The sequence below is a fragment of the Cyprinodon variegatus genome, unplaced genomic scaffold, assembly GCF_000732505.1.
Source record: "Cyprinodon variegatus isolate N-32 unplaced genomic scaffold, C_variegatus-1.0 Scaffold41, whole genome shotgun sequence".
NCBI lineage: Eukaryota > Metazoa > Chordata > Actinopteri > Cyprinodontiformes > Cyprinodontidae > Cyprinodon > Cyprinodon variegatus.
In genome coordinates this window covers 228,828-242,868 of record NW_015150494.1, presented here as the reverse complement: position 1 = coordinate 242,868, position 14,041 = coordinate 228,828, and the positions used below count along the sequence as shown (strand labels likewise).

At 38.7% G+C, this 14,041-nt stretch overlaps 1 protein-coding gene across 1 annotated transcript in view; it reads left to right on the top strand.

Annotated features, from left to right (window-relative positions):
- Positions 1 to 1,796: 1,796 nt before the first annotated feature.
- apoo (apolipoprotein O) overlaps positions 1,797 to 14,041 on the top strand; it is a 14,538-nt gene continuing 2,293 nt past the window's right edge. The window contains exons 1-6 of the mRNA XM_015370026.1: positions 1,797 to 1,954; positions 3,976 to 4,098; positions 7,378 to 7,410; positions 9,507 to 9,561; positions 10,728 to 10,823; positions 10,938 to 11,029. Of these exons, the coding sequence (XP_015225512.1) occupies positions 1,883 to 1,954; positions 3,976 to 4,098; positions 7,378 to 7,410; positions 9,507 to 9,561; positions 10,728 to 10,823; positions 10,938 to 11,029 (471 nt within the window). The 5' untranslated portion in view covers positions 1,797 to 1,882. The remainder of the gene's footprint in view (positions 1,955 to 3,975; positions 4,099 to 7,377; positions 7,411 to 9,506; positions 9,562 to 10,727; positions 10,824 to 10,937; positions 11,030 to 14,041) is intronic.

Sequence of the window (14,041 nt, the reverse complement as noted above, 5' to 3'; positions counted from 1 at the left end):
AGTTTGTTTGGTTTTCAATTCTGACTAATTCATATAAGGGTAAAATGTACAACAATACCTTTCTAGAATAGAACTGCAGTCATGGTTTAAAGTAGTGATTGGTTGATGAGGCGCCATGAAGTCTTTCAACACATTGCCAAATTATTGATGCTGCGTCACTCAATACTGACACCTGCTTGCTGGACCTTTAAAATTGCTACATGCAGCCTGTTTGACAGACTAAACTGATACTGATTAGATTCAGTTTCAATTCACTTCATTTATACAGCATCAATTCACAACAAATCTTCATCCAGTCAAAGTTTTCTATCTAAGGAAAACCAGTTGGTTGCATTGACTCGCTGACTTGAAAGCAATCCTTCTGATTCAATGACTTGGTACAACAATATAATCTTTCATTTTAGAATGGAATTTAACTTCATTGTCATTACAATGTCACAAGTACAGAGCAATGAAATGAACATTCTGCATTTAACCCATCCCCTTAGGAAGGGGTGGGTAGACATTGTGCAGCACCTGGGGAGCAGTGTTGCATTAAGGGTCTTGCTCAGGAACCCAGAGTGGAGAGTTCGGGGATCAAACCAGGTACTTGCAACCCTCTCAGAGCACAAGCTCTAACCACTAGGCCACCACTACCCCTTTTTTTAAACATCCAAACACAAAACAATAATCCAAATTGTTTAAAAGTAATCTTAAGCTGTAGGACAGTGACTTTTTTCCTTTACACAAGTGGCCTTTATTTTGTGTGTGGTGTAATAGGGAATATGTGGAGGATATGCAGTAAAGGTCTCTAGGGGTCAGGACTTAAACCCAGGAATGCTGTGTTGAAGGCCTCCATATGTGTTCTATGTGCTCTACCTCTACCACACACCCAGGACACCACTTTAAAAAATCTGATTACCTGGAGCCTGCTTAGAGCTCCAGAAAATGAAGAATCCAGCCTTTAAAAGCCCAGTTCCACAATATCTTTACAGATGGTGATGCTCTTGTTCAGGAGGAAACCATTTGATCATACTGTCTCAGAAGCTGGTCTGTTGATGTGAAACAGGACTTTCCTCTTTTCTTTTAAATGTCTGAACCAATGTTTACCCAAACTGATCTGACCCTTGTGTTCTTTGTAGAATTACAATCACTTCTAATGCAATTATTTGCAGCCAGTGCTGTGCAAACTGTGCAGTGGGTATAAAATCTCTTCAAACGGGCATTAAACTATGCATTGCTATAAATATAAATATAAAAAGAAAAGATCTGCCAACAAGCAAAGCAAAAATACTGTGGAGGCATTGAAAAAAATGCTTCACTCAACAAATTTATTTTTAAAAACTCAGAAATAAAAATCTTAAATAAAAAAAACAGCCTTAATAATATATTTAAAAGTGTAAAAAACAAACAAAAAAAAACCATCTGAAATAAAAAGTCACGTAAATGTAATTTTTCCCTTTCTCAAAACACGCATGCGCAAATCCCTCGTGGCTTGCCGTAGTGAAGGAAAAGTCTTCTGGATGAGAATGTCATCTGTCAAACTGGTAACTATGCTGAACGTCTTTCTAGAAGTCTTTACAGCTTACATTTCCTTTTCATAATTGCTGCGATATGAGGGTCTAATTTCGTTCTCTGTAGATCGTCTTACCAATATTTTCCGCGGTGACTTTAGCATGTAGCTAGCTCCTTTCGCTAACTCTTAAATCCTAAGGAGCCCGGATGTAAATGTTTGAATATTTCACTGTGTAAATTATTTTCGCGTACTTGTCGGAGAGTTTTCTAATAAAACTGGAGATAAAAAACGTCAGAGGATGTTAGATTCGCATCTGCGTGTTGCTGTCATGCGTGTGTAATCCACCAGGTGTCACTGTTTGCCGCGGCTCCCGGTGTAACGGCTCTGATGGGCGGCTCAGTGCTGGCTGCCAGCGAGGCGAAGAAGAAGAGTTCCCAGCCTGTCCTGAGCATCGACGAGGTGTTTACATTATGGAAGTCATTTATGATAAACTTTCTTTTTTTTTTCTGTTTTTCACAATCTTTCATTTGGTCTAAAAGTAGAAAAACACAAAGTAATAATTTTACTGCACCATACTTTTTTCTTTTATTTAAGTAAAATGATCCTAAAATATATCTACTCTTGCTCCTACGGAAGAGGATTAGGGCCACAAAAAAAAAAAAGTTAAATGCATTTTTAAATTTTGTTTCACTATAATATACTGAAACATCATTAGTTCAACTTTTTTATTTTCTTGTTTTTAATATTCTTTTTTGTTTCTGCATTTTTTATTTTATTTTATTTTTTCCCCTACTTGCTTAGATTCTGTTTTATTTTCCTGTATTTTAATCACGTAAGACACTTTGCATTGTCTTTGTACTGAATTGTGCTATACAAATAAATTTGCCTTGCCTTGCCTATAATATGGGAGAAAAGTCTCAGAAAAAAAGTCAGAATTCTGATATTAAACTAAGAATTCTGACTTTTTTTCTCAGAATTTTCCCCCCATATTATACTAAAGTAAAATTTAAAAATCAGAGAAAATTGTTTTATTTTTTCAGTGGCCCTAATCATCTTCCATATGCTCCAGTAGTCTTTGATAAATGTTTAACTTTACTGGAAAAAGAACCCCAGTTAAACCTAAAATGCACCAGACAGAGAAAATACAATTTACTAAAGTATTAATCTTTGTACACCATCTTTATTGTTTTATTGTTACTTTTATCCGCTGCGACGTCAAGATTAAGTTAAAATACAGAAAAACAATACACAATAAAACATACATAAAAAGTCATTATTGCCAATAGAGGTAGAGTACTCTGTTCAATCATGCAAACTTGACATACTTTAAGAAATTGTTCAATGTTATATAGTGAGAAAAGAGATTTTAAGAAGTATTTCTTCTACGTGAATCCATTTTTCTTCTCCTTTAGTCTTTAAAACAAAATTTATTTCTACATATATTTTTAGTATGGTCTGTCTGATTTACTTCATTTTAAACAAACATCTACTCATTACTTTTTACCAAGTACTTTTTTACTCTTAAGTGAGTAATTTATTGGTTGCTTACTTTTTACTTTAACCTGAGTATAAATATATATATTGAAGTAGTTCTCCTTTAACTTGATTAGATTATTTTGGTCCTCTACCACCTTGGATTACATCATTCAGCATTTAACTGATGTAAAGGCTGCTCCTTTAGCAGCAGCAGGACACTGCGTCCCCTCATGTGTTTTGTCTTTTCTTGTACCGAATAAAGCAACCATTGAAACCAGTGCTAGGATTACCATTTAGGAGGTTAAAAGCAGATATTTTGTCATTGAATTTCCAGAAAGTAAAGAAAAAAACTGCAGTCTGGAATTTTAAAATGTCTGTTTTGGATCCATGAGCTCTGAGCAATGATCTGTGTTACACACCACTAGGCTTGTGGTCACAGTGTAGTGTCCCTGATGGCCTTTCTGATGAGGAAGGTTTAGTTTAGAGGCGTTTATATTGGGTTGGTTGATTTCTCTGGTACATCATTAGCATTTAATATATATCTAGATCTGTTGGAGTATTTTTTGCCCCATAAAAGCTGACAGAGGAAAAGACCAGCAATGCATAAAAGCAGACTTGGAGACGCACACCTAAGAAAATGAAACAGCATCTAGAATGAAACATTAGATGGAAACCGACTGGCAGCTGTTAAATAAGCAAAACTTTGCAGTCAATCTTAGATAAACCGTTAGCATCTTTCTTTGATTTTTTGTTTTAACGATCTTGATTTTTCCAGGAACCTCATAATGTTTAATCATAGCTTAACTTTAGGATTTAACCCCCCCTCTGTATGTATCAAAGGTCAGTGTTTGGATCACCTCTATTATCAGGATTGCTGTTAGCCCAGTAGGGGAATGTTTGTGGTTGGCTGAAGGACCTGAACTTGATGAGAACTTTTGAAGGCAGCTGAAGGTCTGAACAAACGCCTCCAGCTTCTAAACAGACGTCTCTGCTGGTCGTTTCAGCTGCCCTCTCTGTACACCAGGCCTGAATCTAAGCCAGCGGTGGAGGAGGCGGCGGCAGGCCAGCTGGAGCAGAGCGTTGCATCGCTGAGGAAATGGGCTGAGCCGTACACCGGCCTGTGTCAGGTGGGTCACATCAGTCCGTTTATGGGTGGGAAAAGATTCCCACCACCTGGATTTAACAAATATAGATCTAAAGAAACCAACACCAGGAAATAAATGTCCTTCAAAAAATTTGTTTTGTCAAAAAACTAAAGAAGAAACCTCTGCAACTCAGTGCTTTTCAAAAGGAACTGATGTCATAAGGCAACACAAATTATTATTAAAAATAATCGTCAACTAATTTAGCAATCGGTTAATCGTTAACTGGAGTATAGAGACTCGAAAACATGCCTTGAGCTGACAGAGAAATCCACTTAGAGCAGCAATTATATCACAATTGTTAAAAAGTATATAAGCTTTTTGCATTTAAGATTTAAAAAAAATATTCTGTCTGTGAATCTGCTCCATCTAGAACTCCTTATGAGGAAAAGTTTTAGTTTCACCTGGTTGCTATCTGATTATTAATCTAAAAAATAATAGATTATTCTATTTGCTAATTGCTTTTTGGTGGAAAATTTTGAAGTGGAAGGAAAATGGTGCTTTGTCTTTGTCTTTGTCTAAAAGTTAAGGAAACCTGATGTGTTTTTACATTTGAGAAAACAAATTTACAACAAACGAAACACTTTTACAAATTATAAACCAATTTTACATTTCAGAAAACACTTTTACAACTGACAAAATCCAATGGAAAGGGAGGGACTGTCTTCGAAGCTTACCCGGAAGTGTTTATTCCTCTCACCATCAACAACAAATCCTGTGGATTTGGTCAAATTTACTCTTTATTTGCAAAAATTAAAGGAGGGGAACCATATATTTCAGCTTACTGAAATAATCTGTTGTTGGTGGTGAGAGGAATAAACACAGTTAAAGACCTGCAGGTACATTTAATTCTTCCCCTGTTATGGAGGGGAACACATTATTTCAGTCAGCTGAAACATCCATTCTCTCCTCTCCTCCTCCCACATCTTTGGGAAATAAAGAGCAACTGTTTCCAATTTCTCTAAAATTGATATGTGTGAAATGTTATACTAGAAATGTCCTTAATCCAGTAATATTTCATATTTTACATTAGAAGGGGATTAACCAGAAATTCTAATGTGTGTGCCCTGCTATCAGGCAGTTTGCAACCTTTTATATCAGCAATGAAAAAATAAAAATACACTACGTGTTGGAAATCTGTTTGGTGACTGACGTTTATTTCTGTCAGGCTGAAGGGACAAAAGTTGGAGAAATACCGATTCTCTTGGCGTTTAAAAAAACAACACAAAACAGCTTAAAGGAATAGTACACCCAAAACATGATTAGCCTTCATTTTCTACTCACCCCCATGCTGAACAACACTCTGGAGTACTTTTTTGATATCTCAAATGCATCTGGAGATCTGGGAGGCTTCTTGCTGTCTGCTGACATTCAAATAATGGAGGTCTATGGTGCCCGAGACAGAAAGGTCCATAAAAGTCCACAAAAACGTGTCAATATTCCTCCATACTGCTCGTCCAATGTATTCCAAGTGTCCTGAGTGGGTAGCATCCAGAATTTACTCGAAACGAAGTCATTTAGAATGTTTTTAGAGCATAAACAGTAGTGTATAGGATTTCCTGAAAGCGCGTTCTCGAGTCTACGGAAGCCGGCAGACCAAACCAGATGAAAGTGCGCATTCAGCGTCTGCTCTGCCGATAATGCAAGCGTAGAAGAAGAAATGTGCTGTTTACCTGTGCAAAGAAAGAAACAACGAAAGAAAAATGTCTGAGGACTTCAGTGTTGAGGAAGAGCATGAGTTCTTTGCCGAGCTGAATGCGCACTTTCGTCTGGTTTGGTCTGCCGCGGTTTCCGTAGACTCGTGAACGCGCTTTTTGGAAATCCTATACACTACTGTTTATGCTCTAAAAACATTCTAAATGACTTCGTTTCGAGTAAATTCTGGATGCTACCCACTCAGGACACTTGGAATACATTGGACGAGCAGTATGGAGGAATATTGACACGTTTTTTGTGGACTTTTATGGACCTTTCTGTCTCGGGCGCCATAGACCTCCATTATTTGAATGTCAGCAGACAGCAAGAAGCCTCCCAGATCTCCAGATGCATTTGAGATATCAAAAAAGTACTCCAGAGTGTTGTTCAGCATGGGGGTGAGTAGAAAATGAAGGCTAATCATGTTTTGGGTGTACTATTCCTTTAAGAAGACCTCGTTAATGTATTTATTTTACAAATTTGTAAAAAGAGCAACCGATTAAACTGTTTGTTACAAAGTTGACATGATTATATGAGCTGATTTTACCGAAAAATGATCAGGAACGCCTTGAAAATGGTGAGATCCGCCTCTCTGGCTGCAATGCGCGCTCCCGACTCAGGGGGAACAGATTTTAGCACAAGACCGGCATCATTCAGTTTGCTTTTCAGAGTCCTCAAGCTGATGTGTACGCCATGTAAACATGGCATCATGTCTACGATTACAGCGTATGAGTGACCCTCATTAAAATAATGTACGCACTGCTGCAGCATATCTGGTTCTTCCGTCTGTTCTGTACCATTTAAAAACTCCAAGGACCGACCACAGGAAAAACAAAACCGCGTTAAACTGCTCATATGAGTGCCGCAGAACGAGCAAAACGCAACTCGATTAGCTTCCATCTTGGGTCATCGTGAACGCTCCGGTTATCACTTCCGGGTAAGCTTCGAAGACAGTCCCTCCCTTTCCGTCGGATTTTGTCAGTTGTAAAAGTGTTTTCTGAAATGTAAAATTGCTTTTATAATTTGTAAAAGTGTTTCATTTGTTGTAAACTTGTTTTCTCAAATGTAAAGTTGTTTCAAGATTTGTAAAAGTGTTTCAGATTTTGTATTGTTGGTTTGCACTTCCCGGGCCACCGTACTAAACACCATGGTTCCTCTGGAGGAGCTGCAGAAACCCAAAGCTCTGGAAGGCGATCTAGAAGCCTCTCTTTGTGGAAGCAGCTTCTCTGGACCGTCTGGGACCAACGTTAAATACTGACCCACCGGCCCTATGGAGAAACATGGTGGTGGCAGCATCATGATGTGGAGCAGCTGGTCAGATTTAATGCAGAGATGGAAAGCAGTGAGAGTTTCCTTCCACTAAACAGTTTTTTTTTCACAATCTGAATAAAATCCACAGAAGTTAGTTTTTGTATTGAACACATTTGAAAGGGTGTGAATACTTTTATGGAGGCTCAGTAATCTCATCCTCTGCTGTTTGGATGGATCTCTGATCCCACAGGATATGACAAACCTCCAGGGAACGCCTTTTAAGGCAAACATCTCATTTTCTCCATCTTGTTTTTGCAGCAAACTGTGCAGGCTGCCGTGGAGAACGCTGAGGTGAGTCACTATGAGACGTTCAGCCAGCTCCACACTGCTGGTCCTGCTTACTCCTAGGGCAGGGGACACTTTTATATGAAAACTTTGCTGATGTTTTTAGTTAAATCTTCCGGGTTTATTCCCTCAGCCAAAACAAAATAAGCACAGACTGAACAACATGGGAAAGATCAGCAAGATTATCGGGAAACCCTTTAGAACTAATCCAGAACCATGAGGCCGGCTGTAGTTCTCCCTGCCGACCCAAACCTCCATCTTTATCATGATCACAGGTAGATTATAAACCTGAAGAAAGAGGAATAATTGGACCTGAGAGGCTCAGATAGAGACCATAGCAGCTGATGTTTGGATCCTGGTTGTGTCATAAATGTTCTGCTTATTTTTACATTTCCATAGGTTGGATTTATACTTGTGTATGAGAGAGACAGCATCTGAAGCTTATTTAGCTCCCACCAAAGTGTGGGAAGGGAAAACACCCAAACTGCTGACCTTAAGAGACGGTAAATGAAAGAAGCAGCAGGTGGGAAAAGCTTCCTGTTGTGTCTAAATGCTGAAGGTTCTGCTGCTTCAGCAGGACAAACTGAGTATGTGAGCAGAAAGCGCTGAGCTGTAGCCTAAACGGAGACAAACTGTCACTGACTTTGTTCTTAATGAGCTGCTTAAAGTCCGCTTAATATCTATGATTAGTTTAATTGTTTTATTTTGAAGTTTAGATCAGTTTGTTAATCAGGAACAAACAGAGATGGAGAATAAATAAAAGACATAAAAGGTTTATTGTAACTCAGCGCTATGACAGACTTCCCAACAGTCAACAGACTCTTATTAACAACCAATGACTTTTTAAGGGGGAGATAAAGATGGATACTCACTGCTGAAAACGTCCTCCCATCAGATTAGAGCAGTGGAAAACTGCCCCCCTCCTTCCAGATTCTCAGGTTTTCTTTTATCACATTTAAATATTTCAGGTCATTAAACTTATTTTATCATCAGGACAAAAATGAAAGTTAAAAACTAGTTAAACCAGCCTGATGGGGCGTGAAAGAACCCCAGTTACTGGTGTCTCTAGCGTCACCGTGGAGCAGATTTGATCCAATCTTCTCTTTAAATCCACTAACAGTGAGAAGCACCTGTTTAAGTAGCTCAGGCTTTGACTAGGCCAGTCAAACCCTTTCATTCAGCGTGTTTATCCGCTCAGAGGTGGACCTGCTGCCATGCCTTTTTTATTATTGTTCCGCTGCAGAACCCAAACAGAACTCACAGTTCTGCTCACTAAAGGAAGTCCTGAAGCAGCAAAGCAGACCGTCATGACACCAGAACCAGAGGTGATTAGAAGTGCGATGTTCTGATTCTAAAATGGAACTGGACCTACGCCTTCCAGAGGAGTCCACTCCTGTCATCATCTCATGGAAAATCAGAATGTTGTTACTAAATCTGAGTCAGCAGCAGTACCGGTTCTCTCCCATGGAGGACATCTCTGCAGAGGCTCTCCCTCTAATAGTTGCGTCATGACCTTTGACCTTAACCAAAGCAGGGAGGCCTGCACAGCTTCAGCTGTTGCTCTGGCTTAATCTGCACCTCCTGGATGAGCTCAAAGAGTAACTTTGGTGGATCCGCCTCTCCACAGAAGTGGATGATGGTTCTAACTTTAGTTCTCTGGACTCCAGGCATCCTCCAGATTCTGTCTTATCAGCCAGTGATGTGTGGGAGATGTGTTTAGCCTGCTTCTTGTTGGCAGAAAGGTTCTGTTTCAGTGAATAGTTGATCCTGCAGCTCAGACAACAGTTAGAGCTGGTTCTTGCTAATTAAACACAAACGAAAACAGTTTCTTTAACAGTTATTCATGATCTAATGGTTGGTTATCATCTAAGAAACATTTCATATTTTATTAAGATCATCCTCATTTCATATAAACATCATTTGGATGATTTGAAACCTTGAAACGTGTTTAGAAAAAGATAAGACAAACAAATCTGTAAGGATGGAAATACTTTTTTCAGTTTTTCTGTGTGATAAAGGTGAAATAGAAGATGTTTTAATAATTAAATTTCTTTCTTTCTTACCTCTCTCTCTGCCTGTCCTCTGACATCATCGCATCACAGCGGGGCTACAAGATGGCGGAGCCGACCATAAACTCCACGGTATCAACCGTCACGGGTAAACAGAACCACTATGTCCTCTGTTTACTAGCTGGAAGAAGACAGATTGTTGAAAGCAGAACAATATTTCTAATAGGGCCGTCCAGTTTTCTGTTTATTTATTTATTTATACCAGCAGCTCAAACTGCCTCCTGCTGGCCCCACTTCCCAACACTTAGATCAACAATAATAGATAGTAGAAAACACTGAAAACTGTTGTTGGTTGTTTTTCTTATGTGAAATAAACAGACAGAAATGTTAAAATGTCCAAAACAAGCTGCGGATTGCCTGCATCCAACATGATCTTCTGTTTTATTTGTTTACAGTATTAAAAGGCTGAATATTCAAAAGAAATGTTGGGATTCAAGTAAAAAAAAAAAAAAGAAAAAAAATGAATTAGTGTCAAACATAAAACAGTAAAAATTTCACTGAAATAAGGAAAAAATAATAATAAATACAATACAATTCAAACCGATAGATAATTAATGATTAATGAATGATTAAAAAAATGCATATTTAGCTAAACAATTTATGAAATATAGAAAAATTTGACAAATAAAGACCTAAATAAAATAGAATTCAGATGGTAAATGATAGAAATTATGAATCAGTGAAGAGTAGTAATAATAGATTTAAATGGTTTGAAGCCTTTTAAATGCCATGTCACTGTTAGCCTCCAGGGGGCGCTCTACCTGTAGCTACCAGGTTTAATCGGACCAGGCAAACGTCTGATATCAGAGCACTTTGGACCAGCAGACTGAGAAATGATGGGGCTCCTTATAAAAACAGGAAGCTAGTTTACCTCTAGATTAAATCCTGTTCCTGTCTGGACCTGTTCTGGTGGCTAACAGCAACCTTTAGCTTGTTTAGCTCTGGTGTTTATGGGAGGCGGCGCTCTGGGTCACATGACCCATTCAGTGACGGATCCGACCTACAGTTAAATAGGAGTGTTTATGAGAAGATCAGCCTTCATGGAGCAGCGATACGCACCAAGAGCTAACAATGGACCTGAAAAAGCTATAAATATTGATCAAGTTAAGCTAAGTATTGGGTCAAAGGTTACAGTGTTGCTTTAAAAATAAAAAATCTCTGATTTGATGTGATTTTAATGAAATTTTAGCCTTTTTCAGCTCCTGGTCTTTTTTTTTTATCTGTGGTGTTTAATTGTGTTTGTGGTTCCTTCAGATGCGTATCGCTTCCTCAGCCAGCCGCCTCCGGACCTCTATCCCAGCCTGGGGGTGATCGGATTCTCTGGCTTCCTGGGACTGTTTTTAGCTAAAGGTGTCTCTTTGTCCTCATAGATGTGATCAAACCAGATGTTTCAGATATTAGGGTAAGTTCTGTTCGCTCTAGGTCTGCCTCTCTAACAGGAATGATGGTGTTGTCTCCTCTCAGGCTCCAGGACCAAGCGCTTGGTGTTCCCAGTGGGCCTCATGGCCCTCAGTGCCTCCATGTTTTACCCTCAGCAGGCGGCCATCTTGTTGAAGGTGTGTATCATCACCTGACCAGACGGAGTGTCTTTATTACAGAACTTCTGTTCTTTTGGTTTCTCAGCTGAACTGGAGGCTAACGAATTATGGACTAGTTTCCAGTTGCAGCTGGTGGAGTTTTCTCCAGGGGGTGGGGATATAAATTAAAAATGGACGTATACCAACAACCAAACAAACGTATACTAAGTTATCACACCAGTATATTTATATAAATGCCAACAACAAAAAACATTATAAAAACATAGCATAACTTCATCTACAGGTTTACTTTTTGTCCATAAATCTTGTCCTTCTGAGGCTTTGTGAAGGCATATCTGTGTTTTAAACGGTCCAATATTGTGTCACAAACCTAAAAAAATAATGTACCAGTTTAATAGTGGAGAAGGTATTAGTCAGGTTTATATTTTTTTTTGATTCATAAATCTATTTCTTTTCAGAGAATGTGTTTATTTAAGACCAACTATGCAAATTAACAAAGGAGGCAGGGAAAGCAGGATAGAGCATTAGCCTTACTGCATGCAGTTAGCCAAGCCCTGTAACTAAACCAGGTCCTGGAAAAGGACGTATCTTGCACCATTTCTCTCTCTCTCTCTCCAATGCGTCTCTAAATCCCACGACTCAACCAGTCAATCACCCGTAAAACGTCTGCGCTGTGGCGGGAGGTGGAGAGCAAATGCACTTCCTGTCACCTCAGGTCACAGCATAGCTGCGTCCTGAGCTCTCCTTTAGGCTACATTTGTTTTGCAGAGCAGCTACTGCACCTGTACAACTTTTAACGAGTCAATGGGTAAACATTTTTGCAATTGAAATAATTCACCAATCCGACGGAAAATGAAATGACGCTTTACTCGTCATTAAAGATTAAATATTTATCTTGCGCAACTAAAGATATATATTGATATGTTTCGAAATATATAAACTTTTAATTTAAAATTAAATAATAAAATATATATGAATTTTTTTATGTCTGAATCACGGGTCAACGGGGGCTCCCTAGCTCCCTCTATTGGCCAGCCTCCACTGCTGGTTTCTGACCCAGTATCTTACTGGTGGACCTGCAGCTGTTTTCATTTCTCCCTGCTGTAGATGAAAACATGTTTGGGTTGGAATTATGTGGGTTTCTTGATGCTGTGCCTGCTTAGTTTGTTGGCTTCTCTCTGGATGCTTTCAGGTTTCATCTTAAACTGGATTCAGTTCTGGGTTTAGACTTGTTTCCCAAAGGATCAGGAGGTTTATAGTTTAAAGACCGAGATCTTTGACTTTGACATATTCAGAGGTCGCCTTCCCTCCATGATGTTTGACTCTGAATCCTCTCCTCTCCTCCAAACCATTGTTAGTTATTCTGATTGTTTCTATCCAGCCAGTAGATGCAGATTTGAACCCAGAAGCAGGTTCTTATTTTTTCCTGTCAGCATCTTTTATGGCTTAAAGGTTTGCCTTGTCATTGGTTCCAGTTTCTTGTTTAAACTGGAACCAATGTCACATTTGTATATTTTTTAACACGTAAAAAGAGGGGGAGAAAAAAAGCTAAATTAACTTAATCAGCAGCACATATCAGGGCTTGATTAGGCTGATGTCAAATAATCTCTTTTAACTTTATAAAAAACCTCATTGGTTGATCTCTAGTCTGTAAGTTCTGCCCATAGATGTAGAAATTCAGGGTTGCCCATTAGCTCCACCAAAGCCTTCTTCTAAACCTCGTTTTGATTCAGCTGATCACCAGATGTTCACATATTTTCATGTTCCAACCCCAGAATAAAACTTTGCTGAGAATGATTACATTTTAGAAGGTTTTGGGGCAGATTTACAAGATTTATTTCCTGATTTAAGGTTGTTTTTGAGGCAAAACATTTTTTATTGATAAATGCCAACTGATGAAACCCATCATACATTGATTCACTTTCTGGTCGGTTTAGGTTTCAATCAGCTTGATGCTCCTGTAAATAGCTGCCAGTGGGGCGGTGGGGGTGGAGTTGAATACAAATATAGTTTCTGTGATGTTTAAGTAAGGAAACAGCTGCCCATCCATTTCTTTTCTCTTGGTTTTATTCAACTTTTATACACTGTAAATATTTTCCCCTGGAAACTAGAGCAAACTCCCTCCCTGCCCTTATCTGAAACCAGACTCCCAACTTTCCAGGCGCCGGTTATGGGTGCTGGGGGTTTGATCCGTGCCCAGTTTTCCTTTCAGGAAAGGGTTGTGCTTCCGTGGAGGAAGCTGGAGCTGTGAATTGTGTTTCTGGTTTCCACTTAGAGGTCAGTTTATTTTATTCCCAATGTTTCCTTAAAACACGCGCTGCGAGACGCACCCTGCCATCATCAGACTGGAGCCGTAAACAGAGAGAGGTGGAAATGATGACCCGATGGAAATGGAGCAGAAATATATTAACCATCTGAAGAGAAGTTTATAAGAAACCCTAAAATCCAGATATTTTTCAAAATGATATGCTGACAATGTTAAACTTTATTCATGTAAATAAATTCTAATAAGCATTTTTCTTATAGGAAAACAAACAGGAAACGTGCTGCCATTACATAGATGGTACAAACTCCAAAATACATATAAACATAGTAGAAAAACCAAGTTTTTATTCAGACCTCCTAAACCATCAGGGGGAGTCGACTACATCTAAGTTGGTTCAACCATAAATAGGACTGAAATAATTAATTAGATTAATCGATTAATAGATTATTGAAATTATCAGCTAATTTAGTAATCGCTTAATCGTTAACTGGAGGATAGAGACTCTAACTTATGCCTTTAGCTGACAGAGTGACCCACTCTGAGTAGCAATTATACCAAGATTGTAAAAAAATATATACAAAGTTTTATTTATTTATTTTCTTTAACAGTGTCCTGTCTGGCAAGGTGGCAATAAGAATAATTGTCTTGATGCCAAAAAGAGCCCAAAAGATTTTACTTTCACAAGTGTAGCAGTATGGCAATTGCCATATTGCTCCATTTGTTTCATGCATATAAATTGCTTTATTATAATTATGCAGGGAGTT